The sequence below is a fragment of the Theropithecus gelada genome, chromosome 1, assembly GCF_003255815.1.
Source record: "Theropithecus gelada isolate Dixy chromosome 1, Tgel_1.0, whole genome shotgun sequence".
Classification (NCBI taxonomy): Eukaryota; Metazoa; Chordata; class Mammalia; order Primates; family Cercopithecidae; genus Theropithecus; species Theropithecus gelada.
Window position 1 is genome coordinate 72,875,544 of NC_037668.1, and position 21,676 is coordinate 72,897,219.

Below are 21,676 nucleotides of genomic sequence, written 5' to 3' on the forward strand. Positions count from 1 at the left end.
TACGATCTCAGCTCACTGCAACCTTCACCTCTTGGGCGCAAGCAATCCTCACACCTCAGCCTCCTGAGTACCTGGGACTACAGGTGTGTGCCACCATGCCTGGCTAATTTTTGTATTTTGGGAGCAATATAGTGAGATCCCCTCATCTCAACAAAAAATAAAAAGTTAGCTGGGTGTGGCAATGTATGACCATGGTTCCAGCTACTCAGGAGACTGAGATAGGAGCATCACTTGACCATAGAAGGTCAGTGCTGCAGTGAGCCATGATCACACCATGGCACTCCAGCCTGGGTGTCAGAACGAAATCCTGTCTCACAAACAAAACAAGTAAAGAAAGAAAGAGGTTGGAGCCCTTGTACACTGTTGGTGGGAATGTAAAATGGTATAGCCACTGCAGAAAATAGTATGGCAGTTCGTTAAAAAATTAAACACAGAAATAGCATATAATCCAGCAACTACACTTCTCAGTATAAACCCAAAGAACTGAAAGAGGGTCTCAAAGAAATATTTGTACATCCATATTTACAGCTGCATTATTCACAATAGCTAAAATGTGGAGGCAACCCAAGTGTCCATGGATGGATGAATGGCTAAGCAAAATGTGGTATATCCATAAAATAGAATATTCCTCAGTCTTAAAAAGGAAGTAAATTCTGCAGAATGCTACGATGTGGATGAACCTTGAGGATGTTATGCTAAGTAAGCCAGTCATGAAAAGATAAATACTGGAAGTGGAGGCGGGCAGATCACTTGAGGCCAGAAGTTCAAGACTAGCCTGGCCAACATGGTGAAACCCCATTTCTACCAAAAATACAAAAACTAGCCAGGTGTAGTGGCATGCACCTGTAGTCCCCGCTACTCATGAGGCTGAGGCACAAGACATGCTTGAACCCAGGAGGCAGAGGCTGCAGTGAGCTGAGATCATGCCGCTGTACCCCAGCCAGGGTGATAGAGCGAGACTGTATCAAAAAAAAAAAAAAAAAAAGACAAATACTGTATGATTCCACTTACATGAGGTACTTAGAGGTAGTCAAAATCATAGAAACAGAAAGTAGAATGGTAGCTGCCACGGTCTAGGAGGAGGGGGACGTTAGTATTTAATGGTAATAGAGTTTCAGTTTTACAAGATAAAGGTTATAGAGATGGAGGGTGGTAATGGTTGCACAACATTATAAATGTGCTTAATACCACTGAACTGTACACTTGACTCGAATTTTCTTCCCATTACCCTAATGGAATTCCCCATCTATTCTCTAAACAAATAAGCAGCTGTACCCCAGAAAGCAACACACCCAACATTATTTTATTGGAAGCCCCCACCCTAATCAGAAGCACCCAAAATCCACTTGAGAGAAAATACAGAAAAGTAGGAAAGGAAGGCCAAAAGTGAATGGAAATGCATATATACACTGTACTGGAGGTCCTGGCCAGGGCAATGAGATAATTTTTTTTTTCTTTTTTTCTTTTTTTCTTTTTTTAAAGAGTCGGGCATGGTGGCTCATGCCTGTAATCACAACATTTTGAGAGGGCAAGGTTGGGGGTAACACTTCTGTCCAAGGAGTTCTAGACCAGGCCTAGGCAATATAGTGAGATCCTGTCTCTATACAAAAAAAAAAGTCCAGGTGTGGTGGTGCATGCCTGTAGTCTCAGCTGCTTGGGAGGCTTAAGGAGAATCACCTGAGCCTGGGGAGGTCGAGGTTACAGTGAGCTGTGATTGAGTCACTGCACTCCAGCCTGGACAACAAAGTGAGACTCTGCCTAAAAAAAAAAAAAGAAAAAAAGAAAGTAGCCGGGCATGGTGGCACATGCCTGTAGTCCTAGTTACTTAGTTACTTGGGAGCCTGAGGTGGGAGGACTGCTTGAGCCCAGGAGTTTGGGGTTACAGTGAGCTATGACCACACAACTGCACACAAGCCTCGGTGACAGAGTGAGACTGTCTCCAAAAATAAAATTAATGTAATTTAATTTTTAAAAAGAATAAAGATTAGAAGGAAAATACAATACTGTTTTTATTTACAGGCAATATGATGATAAGGTCCTAATCAAATCTATAATTTAAAAGGTCACAGCACATAATGCCAAAATACAAAAATCAATTGTGTTTCTATACACATGCAATAAACAATGAAAACAGAAAAACTACCAATTACAATATCATTAAAAATATTTACCTAGGAATAAATTTATCAAGACATGTTCAAAATCTCTACATTGGGCTGGGTGTGGTGGCCCATGCCTATTATCCCAGCACTTTAGGAGACTGAAGTGGGAGGACAGCTTGAGCCCAGGAGTTTGAAACTAGCCTGAGCAACATAGTGAGACATCTCTACTAAAATAAAAATTTAAAAAATTAGCTGGGCATGGTGGCATATGCCTGTAGTCCCACCTACTCGGGAGGCTAATGTGGAGATCACTTGAGTCCAGGAGGTTGAGGCTGCAGTGAGCTTTGATCATACCACTGCACTCCAGCCTGGACGACAGAGTAAGACTGTCTCAAGAAAAAAAAAAAAATCATCACTGAAAATTACAAAACTCAGTTGAGAGAAACTAAGGGAAACTTAAATAAATACATACACAATTATGTGTTAATGACAGTGATATGTTCTGAGAAATGCATTGTTAGGTGACTTCCTTGTGCAAACATCATAGAATGTACTTACACAAACCTAGATAGTATAGCCTACTACATACCTAGGCTATATGGTATAGTCTATTGCTCCTAGGCTACAAACCTGTATAACATGTTATTACATACCATAGGTAATTGTAACACAATGGTAAGTATTTGTGTACTTAAACATATCTAAACATAGAAAAGGTACAGTAAAAATATGGTATTACAATCTTATGGGACCACATATGCAGCCAGTCATTGACCAGAAATCGTTATGTGGCACATGACTATATATACCATGTTCAAGGATCAAAAGATTCAATATTAAGATGTCAAATCTGAGCTGGGTGAGGTGGCTCATGCATGTAATCCTAGCACTTTGGGAGGCCAAGGTGGGTGGATCGCTTGAACCCGGGAGTTCAAGACCAGCCTGGCCAACATGGTGAAACCCTGTCTCTATAAACTACAAAAATTAGCCAGGTGTGGTGGCACACACCTGTAATCCTAGCTACTTGGGAGGCTGAGGCACGAGAATCAGTTGAACCTGGGAGGTGGAGGCTGCAGTGAGGTGGTGCAGTGAGAAGGTGCAGTGGAGGTGGAGATTGCACCACTGCACTCAGCCTGGGTGACAGAGCAAGACTCTGTCTCAAAAAGAATACAAAACAAAGACAAAACCATAAACAAACATCTACACAAAGGTCAGATGGGCAGAGATTTCTTAGACTGGACACAAAAAGCAATAACCATAAAAGACAAAATCAGTAATTTGGATTTCATCGACATTAAAAACTTTTCTCCAAGAGACACCACTAAATAAAAAGACAAGCCACAGACTGGTGGAAAATATTCACAACACATATCTCACAAAAGACTTGAATCTAGACTATATTAAGAATTCCTATAATCAATAATGGAAAGGCAAACAACTCAATTAAAAAAATAGACAAAGGCTTTGAGCAGACACTTCATGAACATATATAAATGGCCAATAAACATATGAAAAGGTTTTCAGCATCATTACCATCAGGGAAATGTAAATTAAAACTACAATGAGATACCACTACATACATACCTACTAGAATGGTTAAAATGAAAAAGACTGACAACACCAAGGGTTGATGAAGACGTGAAGCAAACACAACTCTTACAAACTGTTTCATAAAATGGTACAACCACTTTAGAAAACCGGTAGTTTCTAATAAAGTAAACCCTACAGCCGAGAATATTTTCACAAAAAGACCTGCAGAAAAATACTCATAATAGCTTTATGCAAGATAGCCAAAAATTAGAAACAACCCAAATAACTGTCAATAGGACAGATAAATAAATAGTAGTATATTCATTCAATGGAATACTACTCAGCCTAAAAAGCAACAGATTAGTTATACTTTCAATAACATGAATGAATCTGAAAAATATGTTGAACAAAAGCCAGAACAAAACTGTATGATTCCATTTATATGAAGTTTATAAACAAATAAAATTAATATGTAGTGATAGAAACAGAAGAGTGGTTGACTCTGAAGATCGAATACTTACTAGAAAGAAGCACAAAGGAACTTTCAGAGGTGATGGAATTGTTCTAGATTCAGATAATGGTAATCTAGGTGTATATTTAGTAACTGTGCATTTTACTGTGTATAAATTATTCCCCAATAAAAGGGGTGAAAAAGCCATGTATTTGCATTAATTTTTTGTTTTATAGTACAAAAGTCAGTTGAAAATAACACATCCTTTTAATCACCAGAAATAACAGAAGAAAGTTTGTCTCCCATTTCAAGTAATATGGCAACATCACGATTGAATTTTTTCCAAAGAAAAACAATTTTAGAACAATCTACAGTGGATCTTTCTCAGCTTTTGGGCCACCAACCACTGGGGAGACTATGTTCTCATATCTACATGCTCCTTAGTTTCTTAACCAAAGGTGACTAAAGTTCAAATATTACATGGGAAGTCTATGAATTTTTTAACGTTCCTTCGTGCTTCTTTCCAGTCAATTCTCAACTGTAGAGTCAACTGCTTCTCTGATTTATATATTAACATTTCTTTTTTTTTTTTTTTTTTTTTTTTTTTTTTGAGAGGGAGTCTGGCTCTGTCGCCCAGGCTGGAGTGCAGTGGCCGGATCTCAGCTCACTGCAAGCTCCGCCTCCCAGGTTCACGCCATTCTCCTGCCTCAGCCTCCCGAGTAGCTGGGACTACAGGCGCCCGCCACGTCGCCCGGCTAGTTTTTTTTTTTTGTATTTTTTTTAGTAGAGACGGGGTTTCACCGTGTTAGCCAGGATGGTCTCGATCTCCTGACCTCGTGATCCGCCCGTCTCGGCCTCCCAAAGTGCTGGGATTACAGGCTTGAGCCACCGCGCCCGGCCTATATTAACATTTCTTGTTCATGAACTTCATATAAATAGAATCTTTTGAAGCACATTTAGAGTATATCTTTTTTTTTTTTTTTGAGATGGGGTCTCGCTCTGTTGCCCAGGCTGGAGTGCAGTGGCGTGATCTCGGCTCACCGCAACCTCCACCTCCTGGGTTCAAGCAAATCTGCCTCAGCCTCCCCAGTAGCTAGGATTACAGATGTGCGCTACCACACCCAGCTAATTTTTGTCTTTTTAGTAGAGACAGGGTCTCACCACATTGGCCAGGCTGGTCTCAAAACTCCTGACCTCAAGTGATCCACCCGCCTTGGCCTCCCAAAGGGATTACAGGCATGAGCCACTATGCCTGGCCTAGAGTATGTCTTTTTTTTTTTTTTTTTTTTTTTGAGACGGAGTCTCGCGCTGTGTCACCCAGGCTGGAGTGCAGTGGCGCGATCTCGGCTCACTGCAAGCTCCGCCTCCCAGGTTCAGGCCATTCTCCTGCCTCAGCCTCCGAGTAGCTGGGACTACAGGCGCCCGCCACCACGCCCGGCTAGTTTTTTGTATTTTTAGTAGAGACGGGGTTTCACCATGTTAGCCAGGATGGTCTCGATCTCCTGACCTCGTGATCCGCCCGCCTCGGCCTCCCAAAGTGCTGGGATTACAGGCTTGAGCCACCGCGCCCGGCCGTCTTTTTTTTTTTTTTTAAATAAAAATGTACCATTACTCAAAAACATAGGAAACCAGTGACTATGACAAATGAATATCTAAATCTTTCCTAGTAACCAAATCAAAGAGCAACTAAAGAGTACATGGCTAACAAAGTATGTGATGTAAAAATATATTAGAAATAAAGTTTTGTAAACTATAATGCACTGGGGGCCAGGCATGATGGCTCACGCCTGTAATTCCAGCACTTTGGGAGGCTGAGGTAGGCAGATCACCTGAGGTCAGGAGTTCGAGACTAGCCTGGTCAACATGGCGAAATCTCGTCTATACTAAAAATACAAAATCAGTCAGGCATGGTGGCGTGCGCCTGTAATCCCAGCTACTTCGGAGGCTGAGGCAGGAGAATTGCTTGAACCTGGGAGGTGGAGGTTGCAGTGAACTGAGATCACATTACTGCACTGTAGCCTGGGTGACAGAGCCTTGCTCTGTCAAAACAAAACAAAACTATAATGCATGTATTAGATATTATTTATCTTCAATAAACAAGAAGAGTCAAAAAATCGCTTTTCACCTTAAGTTTTGGATATATGTAGCGCAAAGAATCTGCAGTTCCCATGTCAGCATCATCAGGAATACAAACAATATCTGGCTTCATTTTCATCTTGAATTCTGCACATAGAGCCTTTTGAACATCCCTGGTTGTAACCACAATGACTTCTATAGGACAAAAGAAAAAAAGAAAGAAAAGCAAAAACTTATTCATGTAGACAGTGGTTTCACTATTTCAATTAGATTTGGTCTATTTCTAGGTATAATAACAACTGCTAATATTATTGCGCCTTTTCAATGTGTTTTACCTGCATTCCCCCAATTAATTCTTTTTTTTTTTTTTTTACAGACAGGGTCTTAGCCACTCAGGCTGGAGTGCAGTGGCACTATCACAGCTCACTGCAGCCTCAACCTCCCAAGGTCAGGCAATCCTCCCACCTCAGCCTCCCAAGTAGCTGAGACTACAGGCATGTGCCACCATGCTTGGCTAATTTTTGTACATTCTGTAGAAATGAGGTTTTACTCTGTTGCCCAGGCTGGTCTCCAACTCCTGGGCTCAAAGGATCCACCAGCCTTGGCCTCCCAAAGGGTTGCAATTACAGGCATGAACCACTGCGTCTGGCCTCCCCTAATTAATTCTTACAGCAGTCTCATCTTATAAATAAGGTATCTTGGATTAAAAGACATGCTGGTTGGGTGCACTGGCTCATGCTTGTAAATCCCAGCACTTTGGGAGGCCGAGGGAGGCAGATCACTTGAGCCCGGGAGTTCAAGACCAGCCTGGGCAACATGGCAAAACCTTGTCTCTACAAAAAACTTCAAAAAACTGGAGGTTTAGGTGGGAGGATTGCTTGAGTCTGGGAGGCAGAGGTTTCAGTGGGCCAAGATCACCCCACTGCACTCCAGCCTGGGTAACAGTGTGAGTCTCTCTCAAAAAAAAAAACAAACAAACAAAAAATCAGGTCTATATGAATGGTGCCCACACTTTAATATATTATATGCCACTTCTCCTTGATATGAAGAATTCAGAAGAACGTTCATCAAATATACAAATGGGAAGAAATACAAAAAACACTTTGGGAAGCCAAGGCGGGTGGATAACTTCAGCCCAGGAACTCAAGACCAGCCTGGGTAACATGGCGAAACCCTGTCTCTGCCAAAAAAAAAAAAGAAAAAAAAGAAAAATTATCCAGACGTGGTGGCGTGCATGTAGTCGCAGCTACTCAAGAGGCTAAGATATGGCCGGGCACGGTGGCTCAAGCCTGTAATCCCAGCACTTTGGGAGGCTGAGATGGGCGGATCATGAGGTCAGGAGATCGAGACCATCCTGACTAACACGGTGAAACCCCGTCTCTACTAAAAAATACAAAAAACTAGCCGGGCGAGGTGGCGGGTGCCTGTAGTCCCAGCTACTCGGGAGGCTGAGGCAGGAGAATGGCGTGAACCCGGGAGGCAGAGCTTGCAGTGAGCTGAGATCCGGCCACTGCACTCCAGCCTGGGCGACAGAGCGAGACTCCGTCTCAAAAAAAAAAAAAAAAAAAAAAAAAAAGAGGCTAAGATGGGAGGATCGCTTGAGCCCAGGAGGCAGAGGTTGCAATGAGCTGAAATCATGCCACTGTACTCCACCCTCGGGCAAAAGAGTAAGACCCTATATCAAAAAATCAAAAAAACCAAATGGGGCCATGCGTGGTGGCTCAAGCCTGTAATTCCAACACTTTGGAAGGCCGAGACAGGCAGATCACTTGAGGTCAGAAGTTCAAGACAGGCAGATCACTTGAGGTCAGAAGTTCAAGACCAGCCTGGACAACATGGTGAAACCCTGTCTCTATCAAAAATAAAAAAAAATTAGCTGGGAGTGGTGGTGCACGCCTGTAGTCCCAGGTACTTGGGAGACTGAGGCAGGAGAATTGCTTAAATCAGGGAGGTGGAGGCTGCAGTGAGCTGAGATCACATCACTGCACTCCAGCCTGGGCGACAGAGTGAGACTCCAACATTTTAAATCTTCATTCAATACAAAGAGAGAGCTATTAAGCTACCACCCCTTCCTATTGGAGGCAACTCTAATAATGGAATGAACACTGGATCACAAGACTGGGCCTCAGGCTTTGGCACCCTGATTTATTATATTTAAATATAGGACACCTCAAACTCAATGTGACCAAAGCTGAACTCATTATTTTAATGAAGACAAAATTCATTAAAACCTTTTCCTGGCCAGGCACAGTGGCTCACACCTGTAATCCCGGCACTTTGGGAGGCCGAAGTGGGTGGATCACAAGGTCACAAGATCGAGACCATCCTAGCTAACATGGTGTAACCCCGTCTCTACTAAAAATACAAAAAATTAGCCAGGCGTGGTGGCACATGCCTGTAGTCCCAGCTACTCAGGAGGCCGAAGCAGGAGAATCGCTTGAACCTGGGAGAGGTTGAACCCTGGCAGAGGTTGCAGTGAGCCGAGATCATGCCATTGCACTCCAGCCTGGGTGACAGAGCAAGACTCTGTCTCAGAAAAAAAAAAAACAACAAAACTGTTCCTTCTCTCCTATTCCTTTTCCTACTTAATGGCATAACTATCTACCTAGTAATGGCATGACTATCTACGTAGTTACCCAAGCAAAAAGTAGAGAGGATCACTAGACTTTAAGGTTCTGGAAGTCAGGGCCTGAGCTGTCTTTTCAATTCTGTACCTCCATGCTTAATACGCCTGTAGTCCCAGCTACTCGGGAGGCTGAGGCAGGAGAATGGCGTGAACCCGGGAGGCGGAGCTTGCAGTGAGCTGAGATCCGGCCACTGCACTCCAGCCTGGGCGACAGAGCGAGACTCCATCTCAAAAAAAAAAAAAAAAAAAACAGAACCTAGTATTTACATCAAAACACAATTTAAAACATATATATATTATGTATCAGATAATACAAATATTACCTGGTACATAATAGACTCTAAGTACTGACTATGAGGCATTTAAGGTCTCAATCTGCTCTTTCTGATATCCTTACAGGGTTCGTCTTGGATCACTGTGGACATGAGCTCCATAACGACAACACTTAGTGCTATCCTCTCAACCTTTTTCACACAGCAATAGAGTACTCCTACATTCCTTATTTTAAAAAGCCAGTCTTCAGCCAATGAGTTCTAGTCATCCTCTCTCACTCTCATAATGCTGACAAATCATGGGGATCAAATCCCCTAAAAGTTTTATGAGTTCACAGCTCACTTTGTCATAGCTCACCTTCAAATCCAACACGCTCAAGCAGGTTCAATGGGTACCAAATTAAAGGTTTGTTCCCAACTGGAAGCAGAGGTTTGGGAATGCTGGAAGTTAGGTCTGTCATCCGAGATCCTCCACCTACTGCCATCACTACTGCTTGAAATTCCATTTTTACAAACTGCAAGTACAGAAAAAACAATTAACAGAAAAAAACCAATGTAACAAAAATCAAAGCACACACAATACTAGCCTATTTTTATCTAGGTTACTGATATCCACTATGTCAAATGCATAATTCCCAACTCTAGCAATCAGAGTAAGAAAAGCTTAGCTGCAGATAAACATTATGTCTACCAATATGTATTCTCAGTTCTATCCTTGGTAAAAGTGGGAGGATATGAATGAAGGGCCCTTGCCCTTGAGTTATTCACAATTAAGTGGAGAAGACAAATTCAGTAAATCGCAATATATGTCATTAGTGCCACAGCAGAAAAATATCCAAGATATAGTGGGCATACAATAAAAGGAACATCTAGTTGTCATTGAAAACACAGGGAAGGTTTTAGAGGAAGTGATGCTTGAGCTGACACTGAAGAAGTAAGAGTTTACCAAGTGGGCTTCTGATGTATGAATTTTTATTCTTTGAAAATATTAGGCCGGGCGCGGTGGCTCAAGCCTGTAATCCCAGCACTTTGGGAGGCCGAGATGGGCGGATCACGAGGTCAGGAGATCGAGACCACCCTGGCTAACACGGTGAAACCCCGTCTCTACTAAAAAATACAAAAAAAACTAGCCGGGCGAGGTGGCGGGCGCCTGTAGTCCCAGCTACTCGGGAGGCTGAGACAGGAGAATGGCGGGAACCCGGGAGGCGGAGCTTGCAGTGAGCTGAGATCCGGCCACAGCACTCCAGCCTGGGCAACAGAGTGAGACTCCGTCTCAAAAAAAAAAAAAAAAAAAAAAAAAAAAAAAAAAAAAAAAAAAAGAAAATATTAGGCTGGGTGAGGTGACTCACATCTATAATCCCAGCACTTTGGGAGGCTGAGGTGTGTGGATCACATGAGCTCAGGAGTTCGAGACCAGCCTGGGAAACATGGCGAGACGCCATCTCTACCAAAAATACAAAAAATTAGTCAGGCGTGATGGCTTGTGCCTATGGTTCCAGCTACTTGGGAAACTGAAGTGGGAGGATCATTTGAGCCTGGGAGGCAGGTGTTGCAGTGAGCCGAGACTGGACCACTGCACTCCAACCTGTGTGACAGAGTGAGATCCTGTCACACACAAAAAAAAAAAAAAAAAGAGAAAAAAAGAAAACATTAAAAGATGTCTGACTAGAATTAACAGCAGAAACACAAGCATGTTAGGATTCTGAAAAGTATGAAATGACTTAAGACTCCAATAATTCAGCCATCGGCTCATCTTATTCCTCCAATTTTTATTTTATTTTATTTTATTTTATTTATTTATTTATTTTTTTTTTTTGAGACGGAGTCTCGCTCTGTCGCCCAGTCTGGAGTGCGGTGGCGCGATCTCGGCTCACTGCAAGCTCCACCTCCCGGGTTCACGCCATTCTCCCGCCTCAGCCTCCAAGTAGCTGGGACTACAGGCGCCCGCCACCACGTCCGGCTAGTTTTTTTTTTTTGTATTTTTTTTAGTAGAGACGGGGTTTCACCATGTTAGCCAGGATAGTCTCGATCTCCTGACCTCGTGATCCACCCGCCTCGGCCTCCCAAAGTGCTGGGATTACAGGCTTGAGCCACCGCGCCCGGCCATTCCTCCAATTTTTAAAGATATCACTATAAACACAAACGTAGGCTTGTATCTGAACCTAGATTTACAGAACACAATTATAAAAACAAACCAAACGGTTAATTCCTTTTTTCAAACTCAAGGTAATAAACAAACCTATTTGACTTTGAAAAGAATCTCTTTACAGAAACTACCACAGAACAGAAACACAGTAAAAGGTCATAAATCTTTATTTATTTATTTATTTATTTTTGGAGATGGAGTTTCACACTTGTTGCCAGGCTGGAGTGAAATGGCGTGATCTCGGCTCACTGCAACCTCCACCTCCCAAGTTCAAGCGATTCACCTGCCTCAGCCTCCCAAGTAGCTAGGATCACAGGCATGGGCCACCATGCCCAGCTAATTTTGTATTTTTATTAGAGATGGGGTTTCACCATGTTGGCCAGGCTGGTCCCAAACTCCTGACCTCAGGTGATCCACCCGAGTCGGCCTCCCAAAGTGCTGGGATTACAGGCGTGAGTCACCACGCCCAGCCTATTTACTTATTATTTATTCAGAGACAGAGTCTTGCTCCACTGCCCAGTCTGGAAGTGCAGTGGCAAGATCATGGCTCACTACAGCCTCAACCTCCTGCACCAAAGCAATCCTCCTGCCCCAGTCTCTGGAGTAGCTGGGACTACAGGTGGGCGCCACCATGCCTGTTTTTTTTTTGTTTGTTTGTTTTTTTCTTTTTGAGATGGAGTTTCTCTCTTGTTGCCCAGGCTGCAGTGCAGTGGTGCAATCTCAGCTCACCGCAACCTCTGCCTCCTGGGTTCAAGCAATTCTCCTGCCTCAGCCTCCCAAGTAGCTGGGATTACAGGCATGCATCACCATGCCCAGCTAATTTTGTATTTTTAGTAGAGACGGGGTTTCTCCATGCTGGTCAGGCTGGTCTCGAACTCCCAACCTCAGGTCATCTGCCCGCCTCGGCCTCCCAAAGTGCTGGGATTACAAGTGTGAGCCACTGCACCTGGCTGCCTGGCTAATTCTTTTAATTAATTTTTTATAGAGACAGGGTTTCACTATGCTTCTCAGGCTGGTCTCAAACTCCTGGCCTCAAGCCTCCTGCCTGGGCCTCCCAAAGTGCTGAGATGAGAGGCATGAGCCACTGTGCCTGACCCATCTTTATTGATTTAAACTGAAACTACTTTCTCTGACTTACAACAATGATGTAATTTTAAATGTGTTAAAAGGTAACATTCAGAAGAAACAATGTATTCAACATCAAATTGCCAAATAACTTGTTGCAACTTTACTATAATTATTATTACTCCTGGGCCCAGGGACATCAACATCTAAAGTGCAGCGCTTAACACCTACTATACTCAAGGCACAAAGTGAAGGCTCTTGCATAACATTCACAATGTAAAGATATGGTCATTTAGATTCTAGCAAGCATTGCCTCAGACTGGAATTTAATTTAATTTTGGCATTATATAACATCCACCACATCTAATGTTATTATGAAAAGAGCACTGGATGCTTAAGAGACAAAAGATGGGCTGGGCGTGGTGGCTCACACCTGTAATCTCAGCACTTTGGGAGGCCCAGGTAGGTGGATCACCTGAGGTCAGGAGTTCAAGAGTAGCCTGGCCAACTTGGTGAAACCATGTCTCTACTAAAAATAATTTTAAAAGTAGCCAAACATGGTGTCAGGTGCCTGTAATCCCAGCTACTCGGGTGGCTGAGGCAGGAGAATCACTTGAACCTGGGAGGCAGAGGTTGCGTGAGCTAAGATCACACCAGTCGCCCTCCAGCGTGGGCGACAGAGTGAGACTGTCTCAAAACAAATAAAAATAAAAAAGAGCGAAAAGATGGCCGGGCACAGTGGCTCATGCTCCCAGCACTTTGGGAGGCCAAGATGGGAGGATTGCTTGAGCCCAGGAATTCTAGAACAGCCTTGGGCAACATGGTGAGACCCCCATCTCTATAAAAAATTAGCCAGGTGTGGTGGTGCATGCATGTAGTCCCAGATACTCGGGAGACTGAGGTGGGAGAATCACCTAAGCCTGGGAGGTTAAGGCTGCACACCACTGCACTCCAGTCTTGGCAACAGAATGAGACCACTGCACTCCAACCTGTGTGACAGAGTGAGATCCTGTCACAAAAAAAAAAAAAAAGAGAAAAAAAGAAAACATTAAAAGATGTCTGACAGAAAAAAAAAGAGTCAAAAGATGAGTTTGAGTCACGATTCTGTCACTCATAGGTGGTGTGATCAGGGGCCTGACATTTAAAACTCTCAGTGTCCTCAGCTTCCAGAAGGAAGCCTGGTGGTTAGGTTCACAGACCATAGAGTCAGAATGCCTAGGTTTGAATTCTAGATCTACTATTTATTATTAGCTGTGTGAACTAGGGCAAACTAAACTTTTCTATGCCTGTTTTTGCATTTTATGATGGGGATAATTACAGTTTTACTTCACAGAGTTGTTGTTAAGATTAAATGTTATTCTACGTAAAGTAGACAAAATAATGTCCATCCCATGAGAAGCACTATATTTGTATTTGCTTTATTAGACAGAGACTAGATCAGGGAAAACCTTCCTACTAACTGAACATGCTGCTTCATAATTCTGGTCTCTACACTGCTACTGTTGCTTCCTTGTCTGCCTTCTCTTGCATCTAGCAATCACCTATTAAACTCTGAAGACAGCTCAAGAATCCTCTTGCCTACAAAGCCATTCCTAACCATTCCCATCCCTCCAGAAGTGACTCCTTTCCCCGAAGTGCTTCCACTTTGCCATGTGCAGATTATCTTAGCCTTTACAGGGTTTCATTGCACATGTGTTTAAATGTCTACTTAAGTATAATATTAATGTCTCTTAAATGTCTATATAAGAGTCTAAAAGTGACTTTCTTGGACTGTGTGTGCATCATCACTGTATTCCCAGTCAGATGTCAGAAATCAGAGTGGAATGAGGACCTGTGAACTTCACAACTGTGTAAGAGTCAAACTCAAACATGTGCACAAGGGCATTAGAATCCAGGTCACTAGGAACTGAGGTTCCAGCTCTCAAGGAGGCTCTGGGTGAAGAAAGGCAACCTAGGAAGCATGAATAGTTACCAAGAACATAACTAATCATGTTACCAGGCAGACTGTCAAATGCTCATGTCACTGCCACGACTATGGGTGACGGGAATCCTGGCAACGAGTCTCGCTGCCTCCCAAGCTTTAGAGAGGGTGCTCGCCGCATCTCAGACTTGCCTGCATCATAGCACTCATGCCTTTTCCAGTTGTAAATAGATACGAAAACTGTAACAGAATTGGTCTGTCATTCCACGTGTGCTGCCTGAAGGCAGAGACCTTGCTGCATTCCTCCTTGTATTTCACTGCCCTGCATCCAAACAACTAAAGGAAGGCTGAATAAACGAATGAAGGGCTGGGGCGAAAGAGTGCAGGCACAGTGCTAAAGGCGTCTGGTGCCTGTCTGGTGCTCGCTCGCTAGCTGTGACTTCAAGCAGAACCTCCCCTCCTCGAAACTTCCTTTCTTTCTTTTTTCTTTCTTTCTTTTTTTTTTTGAAACGAAGAGTCTCACTATGTTGCCCAGGTTGGAGTGCAATGGCGGGAATTCGGCTCACTGCAACAAACGATTCTCCCGCCTCAGACTCTCGAGTAGCTGAGATTAGAAACTTAGTTTCTCCATCTGTTGCATAAGGTAGTTGGCTCGGATTTTCCCCCAACCTCCCTTCTACTTCGGACACAGCTACACGGTCGGGTCGAGCAGGGAGTCAAGCTGGCAACTTCGGGGCTCAGCACCCCCTCCTACCCCTTGGGGTCCACCTCGGCCCAGTTCGACATGCCCGCCTCCCTCAGATGAGTGGCCCCACCGCGCTGCTCACCCGGGTCAGCCAGCTCGTGCGCGGCCTGGCAGGGCAGAAGTCACAGCTATACCTCAGCTCCCCGCACGCCACAACCGCTCCCAGCGCTCTCCACGCCGCCTCTGACTGACAGCCCAACGGCGCAGGCGCGCGATGGCCGAGAAACTCGATGGAACGCTCTGAGCAGACCCACGGAGAAGGGACGAGCGCCGAGCGATGGATGACGGAGGGGACGCAATCGCCGCAGAGAGGAGGGGGCGGGGCCGGAGGGGGCGGGGCCACCGAGGAGCATTCGACACTTGTCCCACATTACCAACGCCTTTTGAGTATTCCAGCGCAGGGTGCCAGGAACCCAGACGGAGCAACTCAGCCTTTTTCCTCAGGGAGTAAGTCTAGGACTTGGCTCCGAGTACATTCAGTGAAAGAAAGCTCATTGGGATCCGCAATTTTGGCTAGCTAGTGAAAAAAAATCACCGAATGCTCCTGCAGGGCTTCCTATTTGTGAGACGTATAACAAGGCCACTCACATTAACTTTAGTCATCAAAACTGGGGGCGGCTGGGCATGGTGGCTCATGCCTGTAATCGCAATTTGGGAAGCCGAGGTGAAAGGACTGCTTGAAACCGGGAGTTCAAGACCAGCCTGTGCGAGAGAGACTCCAGTCTCTATAAAAATAAAAATTAGCTGGGTAGTGTGTGCCTGTAGTCCCCGCTGCTCGGGAGGCTGAGGTGGGAGAATCGCTTGAGCCCAGGAGTTCGAGGCTGCAGGGAACTATGATCGGGCCACTGCACTCCTCCTGCCTAGATGACAGAGACAGACCCTGGTTTTTTTGTTTGTTTGTTTGTTTAATTTAGTTTTTATTTCATAATCATAAACTGAACTCTGCAATCCAGTTAGGCATGGAAAGGAACAAGGAAAACGTGGAACCCAAAGGGAACTGCAGTGAGAGCACAAAGATAAGATACTGCGAGCAGGCCGGGTGTGGTGGCTCACGTCTGTAATCCTAGCACTTTGGGAGGCCAAGGTGGGCGGATTGCCTGAGCTCAGGAGTTCAAGATCAGCCTGGGCAACATGATGAAACCCCATCTCCACTAAAAAAAAAAAAAAAAAAAAAAAAATTAGCCAGGCGTGGCAGCATGCGCCTGTAGTCCCAGCAACTCGGGAGGCCGAGGAAAGAGAATTGCTTGAACCCGGGAGGTGGAGGTTACAGTGAACCGAGATCGTGCCACTGCACTCCAGCCTGGGAAAGGGCGACAGGGCGAAACTCCGTCTCAAAAAAAAACACTGCAAGCAAATGAGGTGAAGGGGGTGCTCTCCTGAGCTACAAAAGGAATGGTCTAGCGGTTAAGATAAAACACAAGCCAAACTTGTTAGAGTTGTCCACAGTCAGCAATGGTGATCTTCTTGCTGGTCTTGCCATTCCCGGACCCAAAGTGCCCCATGGCCTCCACAATATTCATGTCTTCTTTCACCTTGCCAAAGACCACATGCTTGCCATCCAACCACTCAGTCTCGGCAGTGCAGATGAAAAACTGGGAACTGTTTGTGTTGGGTCCAGCATTTGCCATGGACAAGATGCCAGAAGCTGTATGCTTTAGGACGAAGCTCTAGTCATCAAATTTCTCTCCGTAGGTAGACTTGCCACCAGTACCATTATTTTGGCGTGTGAGGTCACAACCCTGACACATAAACCCTGAAATAATTCTGTGAAAGCAGGAACATTTATAACCACATCTTTTCTCTACATTGCTCAGAGCACGAAAGTTTTCTGCTGTCTTTGGAACCTTGTCTGCAAATGGCTCGAAGGAGACACGGCCCAAGGGCTTGCCGTGGGCGATGTGGAACACGGTGGGGTTAACCATGGCTGATAGTACAGAGCTCCGGTCGGCGGCTGCTTCTGCAAAGCCAAGACCCTGTTTTTAACAAAACAGTAATTGGACAGGTGCGGTGGCTCAGGCTTATAATCCTAGCACTTTGGGAAGCGAGGCGGATGGATCCCTTGGGCCCAGGAGTTCGAGACCAGCCTGGGCAACATAGTGAAACACCCTCTCTACTAAAAATACAAAAATTAGCCAGGTGTGGTGGCGCATTGTGGGGTCCCAGCTACTTGGAAGGCAGGAGGATCTCTGGATCCCAAGAGGCAGAGGTAGCAGTGAGCCAAGATGGTATCACTGCACTTCAACCTGGGTAACAAAGAGATGGGATCTCTAAGTAAATGAAATAAATATTAAAAAATGACGAATAGATAATAACTGCTGTTCTAAGCTCTATGTTTTGGAGTGGTTTATCAAGTTGCACTAGATAACAGGACCAATGGCCATTCTCTTTTTCCCATGCATTCCTGCAATTTCATAATTTTTTTTTCAGACGGAGTCTTACTCTGTCACCAGACTGAAGTTCAGAGGCAGGATCTCGGCTCACTGCAACCTCTGCCTCCTGGGTTCAAGCGATTCTCCTGCCTCAGCCTCCCGAGTAGCTGGGACTACAGGCGTGCGGCACCATGCCTGGGTAATTTTTGTATTTTTAGTAGGGATGGGGTTTCGTCAGATTGGCCAGGATGATCTTGAACTCCTGACCTAGTGATCTGCCTGCCTCGGCCTCCCAAAGTGGTAGGATTACAGGCGTGAGCCACTGTGCCAGGTCTGATTCATCTCTTAAATCTTGAGTTGCTTTACCTCCCTGCCAGCTAAAAGGTAGAGTATGATTTCTGTAATAAAAATAAAGGAGCTTGACTTCATTCAACAATATTTATTCATTTGTTTTTAGAAATGAGGTCAGCAGGCCGGGCGCGGTGGCTCAAGCCTGTAATCCCAGCACTTTGGGAGGCCGAGGCGGGTGGATCACGAGGTCAGGAGATCGAGACCATCCTGGCTAACATGGTGAAACCCCGTCTCTACTGAAAATACAAAAAACTAGCCGGGCGCGGTGGCGGGCGCCTGTAGTCCCAGCTACTCGGAGGCTGAGGCGGGAGAATGGCGTGAACCCGGGAGGCGGAGCTTGCAGTGAGCCGAGATCGCGCCACTGCACTCCAGCCTGGGCGACAGAGCAAGACTCCGTCTCAAAAAAAAAAAAAAAAAAAAAAGAAATGAGGTCAGCTTATGCTGCCCAGGCTGGACTCAAACTCCTGGGTTCAATGATCCTCTTGCCTCAGCTTCCCAAGTAGCTAGGACTACAGGTATGTGCCATGGAGGAATGACTTCAACAATATCTATTGAGTGCCTAATATATGCCAAGCAGTGTCTTAGATGCTTGGTGTTGCAGATACAGCAGTCAGTGATTAGGACTTGTCGTTTTTTCCAGAAGGAGTTCTGCTTAGACCCTGAGGAAAAAAAAAAAAAAAGGGACTCATATCCTAAAACCAGCCTATCTTTGCCTTGCCATGAACTGATTGATCTGGCCACAGGAGGCCTGAAGTCTGACTACCCCTCTATGGAAACATAGAGATATTCTCTCTCTCTTGGTTTACCTCAACCAAGCTTTGGAAATTACAGCATGGTTTTGAGGTAAGAACTAATTATAAATAAGAAATTATAAGTAAGAACAGCAGTCAGCCCCGTATCTGCCATCCGTTTCATATCCTTATGTTTAAACTAGCGAATGTTTTTCAAGGAACTAGAGGGCTTTCTCTTCTATTGTGGAAAGTAGTTGAGAGATTGCTTCAATTTAAACTCACTTTAAATTATTCCCTGAGGGCAATAATTCTCAAATTTTTTCATCTCTAGACTCTTTATACTTAAAAATTACTGAGGACCCCAGAAAGCTTTTGTTTATATGGATTGTATTTATCAATATTTACCATATCAAAAATTTTTTTTTTTTTTTTTTTTTGAGACGGAGTTTCGCTCTTGTTGCCCAGGCTGGAGTGCAACGGCACGATGTCAGTTCACTGAGACCTCTGCCCCCTGGGTTCAAGTGATTCTCCTGTCTCAGCCTCCAAGTAACTGGAATTTACAGGCATGCGCCACCACGCCCAGCTGATTTTGTCTTTGTAGTAGAGACGGGGTTTCTCCATGTTGGTCAGGCTAGTCTCAAACTCCTGACCTCAGGTGATCTGCCTGCCTTGACCTCCCAAGTGCTGGGATTACATGTGTGAGCCATTGTGCCAGGCCAACTACATTTTCAAAACAAAAAGTTTAGTGAGATGAATGCCATTGTTTCACCTTTTTGAAGTCTCTTTAGTGACTGGCTTAACAGAAAACAGCTTGATTTTTCCATTACTGTGATATATTATTTTGGTTTAATTTTATCATAAAAATGTGACTTCACATAGATACGTAGTTGGTAAGAGAGCTTTTAATAACCTTTTCAGATAATTTTAGATATTCTTTGATACTATACCAAAATTCAACAAGTGGTAGTTTGTTAAAGGTTTGTTGCAATGTAGAATCGGAAATTATATCAATGAACATTTTGTACTTTGTTACAATACTTGCACTTTGAATGGACATTTTCCCCATGCATGACCTTGCAACTTGGTATACAATAATATGTAAAATATTGGTTCACAGAGTTATGCAGATCTTCCTAACACTGACTCATTATACAATATTTTAAAATCACATTTGTTAATATTACTAACAATCTCATCAGAAAAATTCTTAAATATTGGAAAGCTGGGAAGTTGATGATGACAGATACAAGTTTTATAAAATTCTAATTTTTGGCCAGGCGTGGTGGTTCAAGCCTGTACTCCCAGCACTTTGGGAGGCCGAGGCAGGTGGATCACGAGGTCAGGAGATCGAGACCATCCTGGCTAACACAGTGAAACCCCGTCTCCACTAAAAATACAAAATTAGCTGGACATGGTGGCGGGCGCCTGTAGTCCCAGCTACTCGGGAGCCTGAGTCAGAAGAATGGCATGAACCTGGGAGGCGGAGCTTACAGTGAGCTGAGATTGTGCCACTGCATTCCAGCCTGGGTGACAGAGCAAGACTCCATCTCAAAAACAAAACAAAACAAAAAAACAACAAAAAACAAATAAACAAACAATTCTAATTTTATCTTCAAAGCTCAAATATTATCATTGGCGGCAAATACTGTTAGTGGTTTCCCTTGAAGTAGCTGGCTCACTTTGTTTATACATTGGCAGGCATAGTTGGTCAGTTGTTCTTCTTTCTTTTTTTTTTAAATGAAAAACCATAATATGCCCTTCATTTGCTTTTAGCTATTTCATAAACACCACAAACTGGACACAGTTTGCGATGAAACTTAGAAAAAATTCTTTTTCCATAACATAAACATGTCAATCTTTCCCTTTAGCTCCTTCTTCCACTCTCCCTCCACTGTGCTGAAGAGATATTAAGTTCTTCCAGATTTTTGCTTAACTGGGTGGCTTCCAAACTCAATGGACTCTCCAGGTAGGTAATTCCTGCACAGGGCTTTCCTGTCACTGGATCTATGATTTTTCCAACTTTGAAAACAATCTCAGCCAGTTCATGTTTCACATGCTTTGTTTGTGGAACAGGTAAAGCTCTGAGAAGCACAATATCCCCAACTGTGCACTGCTGAAGGGCATCACGAGCAAAGTAGGTTTTCCGCTTATTATAATACTCTAATAAATAGGCATCCAGAACAAGCCTGGTCACTCTCACTTTAGCAGTCTTTTGCACTTTTGTCCCAATCACCTTCTCCACCATCCATTTGGCATGGATGGATGCATGAACTACGGACATTATGTGGCTTTGGTCACCTCCGCCATGACTGTGCAGCCACCTCCACTTGTTCTTTCGATTAAATATAGTGCTCCATGAAAAAGCAGTAGTTCAACTTGCAGCTCAAACTATCACAAAACTGTTTCTCTTGGAGACAACAATCATACTTCTTTTGTATGCACAGAAGGGCTAAATGTGTACTTCCCACCTCATTATACAGAGTATTAAAAAGACACGTACTCAGTAAACTAGGATATTTGGTAGTCAAAAAAAAAGAGAGAGACATGGGCTGGGCATGGTAGCTCACGCCTGTAATCCCAGCACTTTGGGAGGCCGAGGCGGGTGGATCACGAGGTCAGGAGTTCAAGACCAGCCTGGCCAATATAGTGGAACCCTGTCTCTACTAAAAATACAAAAATTAGCTGGGCGTGGTGGCGTGTGCCTGTATTCCCAGTTATTTGGGAGGCTGAGGCAGGAGAATCACTTGAACCCGGGAGGTGGAGGTCTCAGTGAGCTGAGATCGTGCCACTGCACTCCAACTTGGGCAACAGAGTGAGATTTCATCTCAAAAAAAAAAAAGACATGTACTCAGGCCAATGTTTAATAAAATTAATATAGCTTACTGCTTAATCAAAGACTTTCTTAAGTGTAACTGACTTTGTTTAATTTTTTTTCTTTTTTCTTTTTCTTTTTTTTCTTTTGAGACGGAGTCTCACTCTTTCGCCCAGGCTGGACGGAGTGCAGTGGCGCGATCTCGGCTCACTGCAAGCTCTGCCTCCCAGGTTCACGCCATTCTCCTGCCTCAGCCTCCCTAGTAGCTGGGATTACAGGCATGCACCCCCCTGCTAATTTTTGTATTTTTAGTGGAGATGGGGCTTCACCACATTGGCCAGGCTGATGTCAAACTCCTGACCTTAAGTGATCTATTTGTCTCGGCCTCCCAAAGTGCTAGGATTACAGGTGTGAGCCACTGTGCCTGGCCAATTTTTTTTTTCTTTAAGACAGGGTCTCGCTCTGTTGACCAGGCTAGA

The 21,676-nt window shown here is 44.2% G+C and overlaps 1 protein-coding gene and 1 pseudogene across 2 annotated transcripts in view; both read right to left on the bottom strand.

Annotated features, from left to right (window-relative positions):
* The window catches only part of EIF2B3 (eukaryotic translation initiation factor 2B subunit gamma), a 147,926-nt gene extending 132,536 nt beyond the window's left edge, over positions 1 to 15,390 (bottom strand). For both annotated transcript variants that reach the window (XM_025404876.1, XM_025404868.1), the window contains exons 1-3: positions 15,017 to 15,390; positions 9,416 to 9,572; positions 6,209 to 6,354 (exon numbers count right to left, since the gene is read on the bottom strand). In XM_025404876.1, coding sequence (XP_025260661.1) covers positions 6,209 to 6,354; positions 9,416 to 9,563 — 294 coding nt within the window. In that variant the 5' untranslated portion in view covers positions 9,564 to 9,572; positions 15,017 to 15,390. The remainder of the gene's footprint in view (positions 1 to 6,208; positions 6,355 to 9,415; positions 9,573 to 15,016) is intronic.
* A 974-nt stretch (positions 15,391 to 16,364) lies between these two features.
* On the bottom strand, positions 16,365 to 20,684 carry LOC112626549 (annotated as a pseudogene).
* Between the last annotated feature and the right edge of the window lie 992 nt (positions 20,685 to 21,676).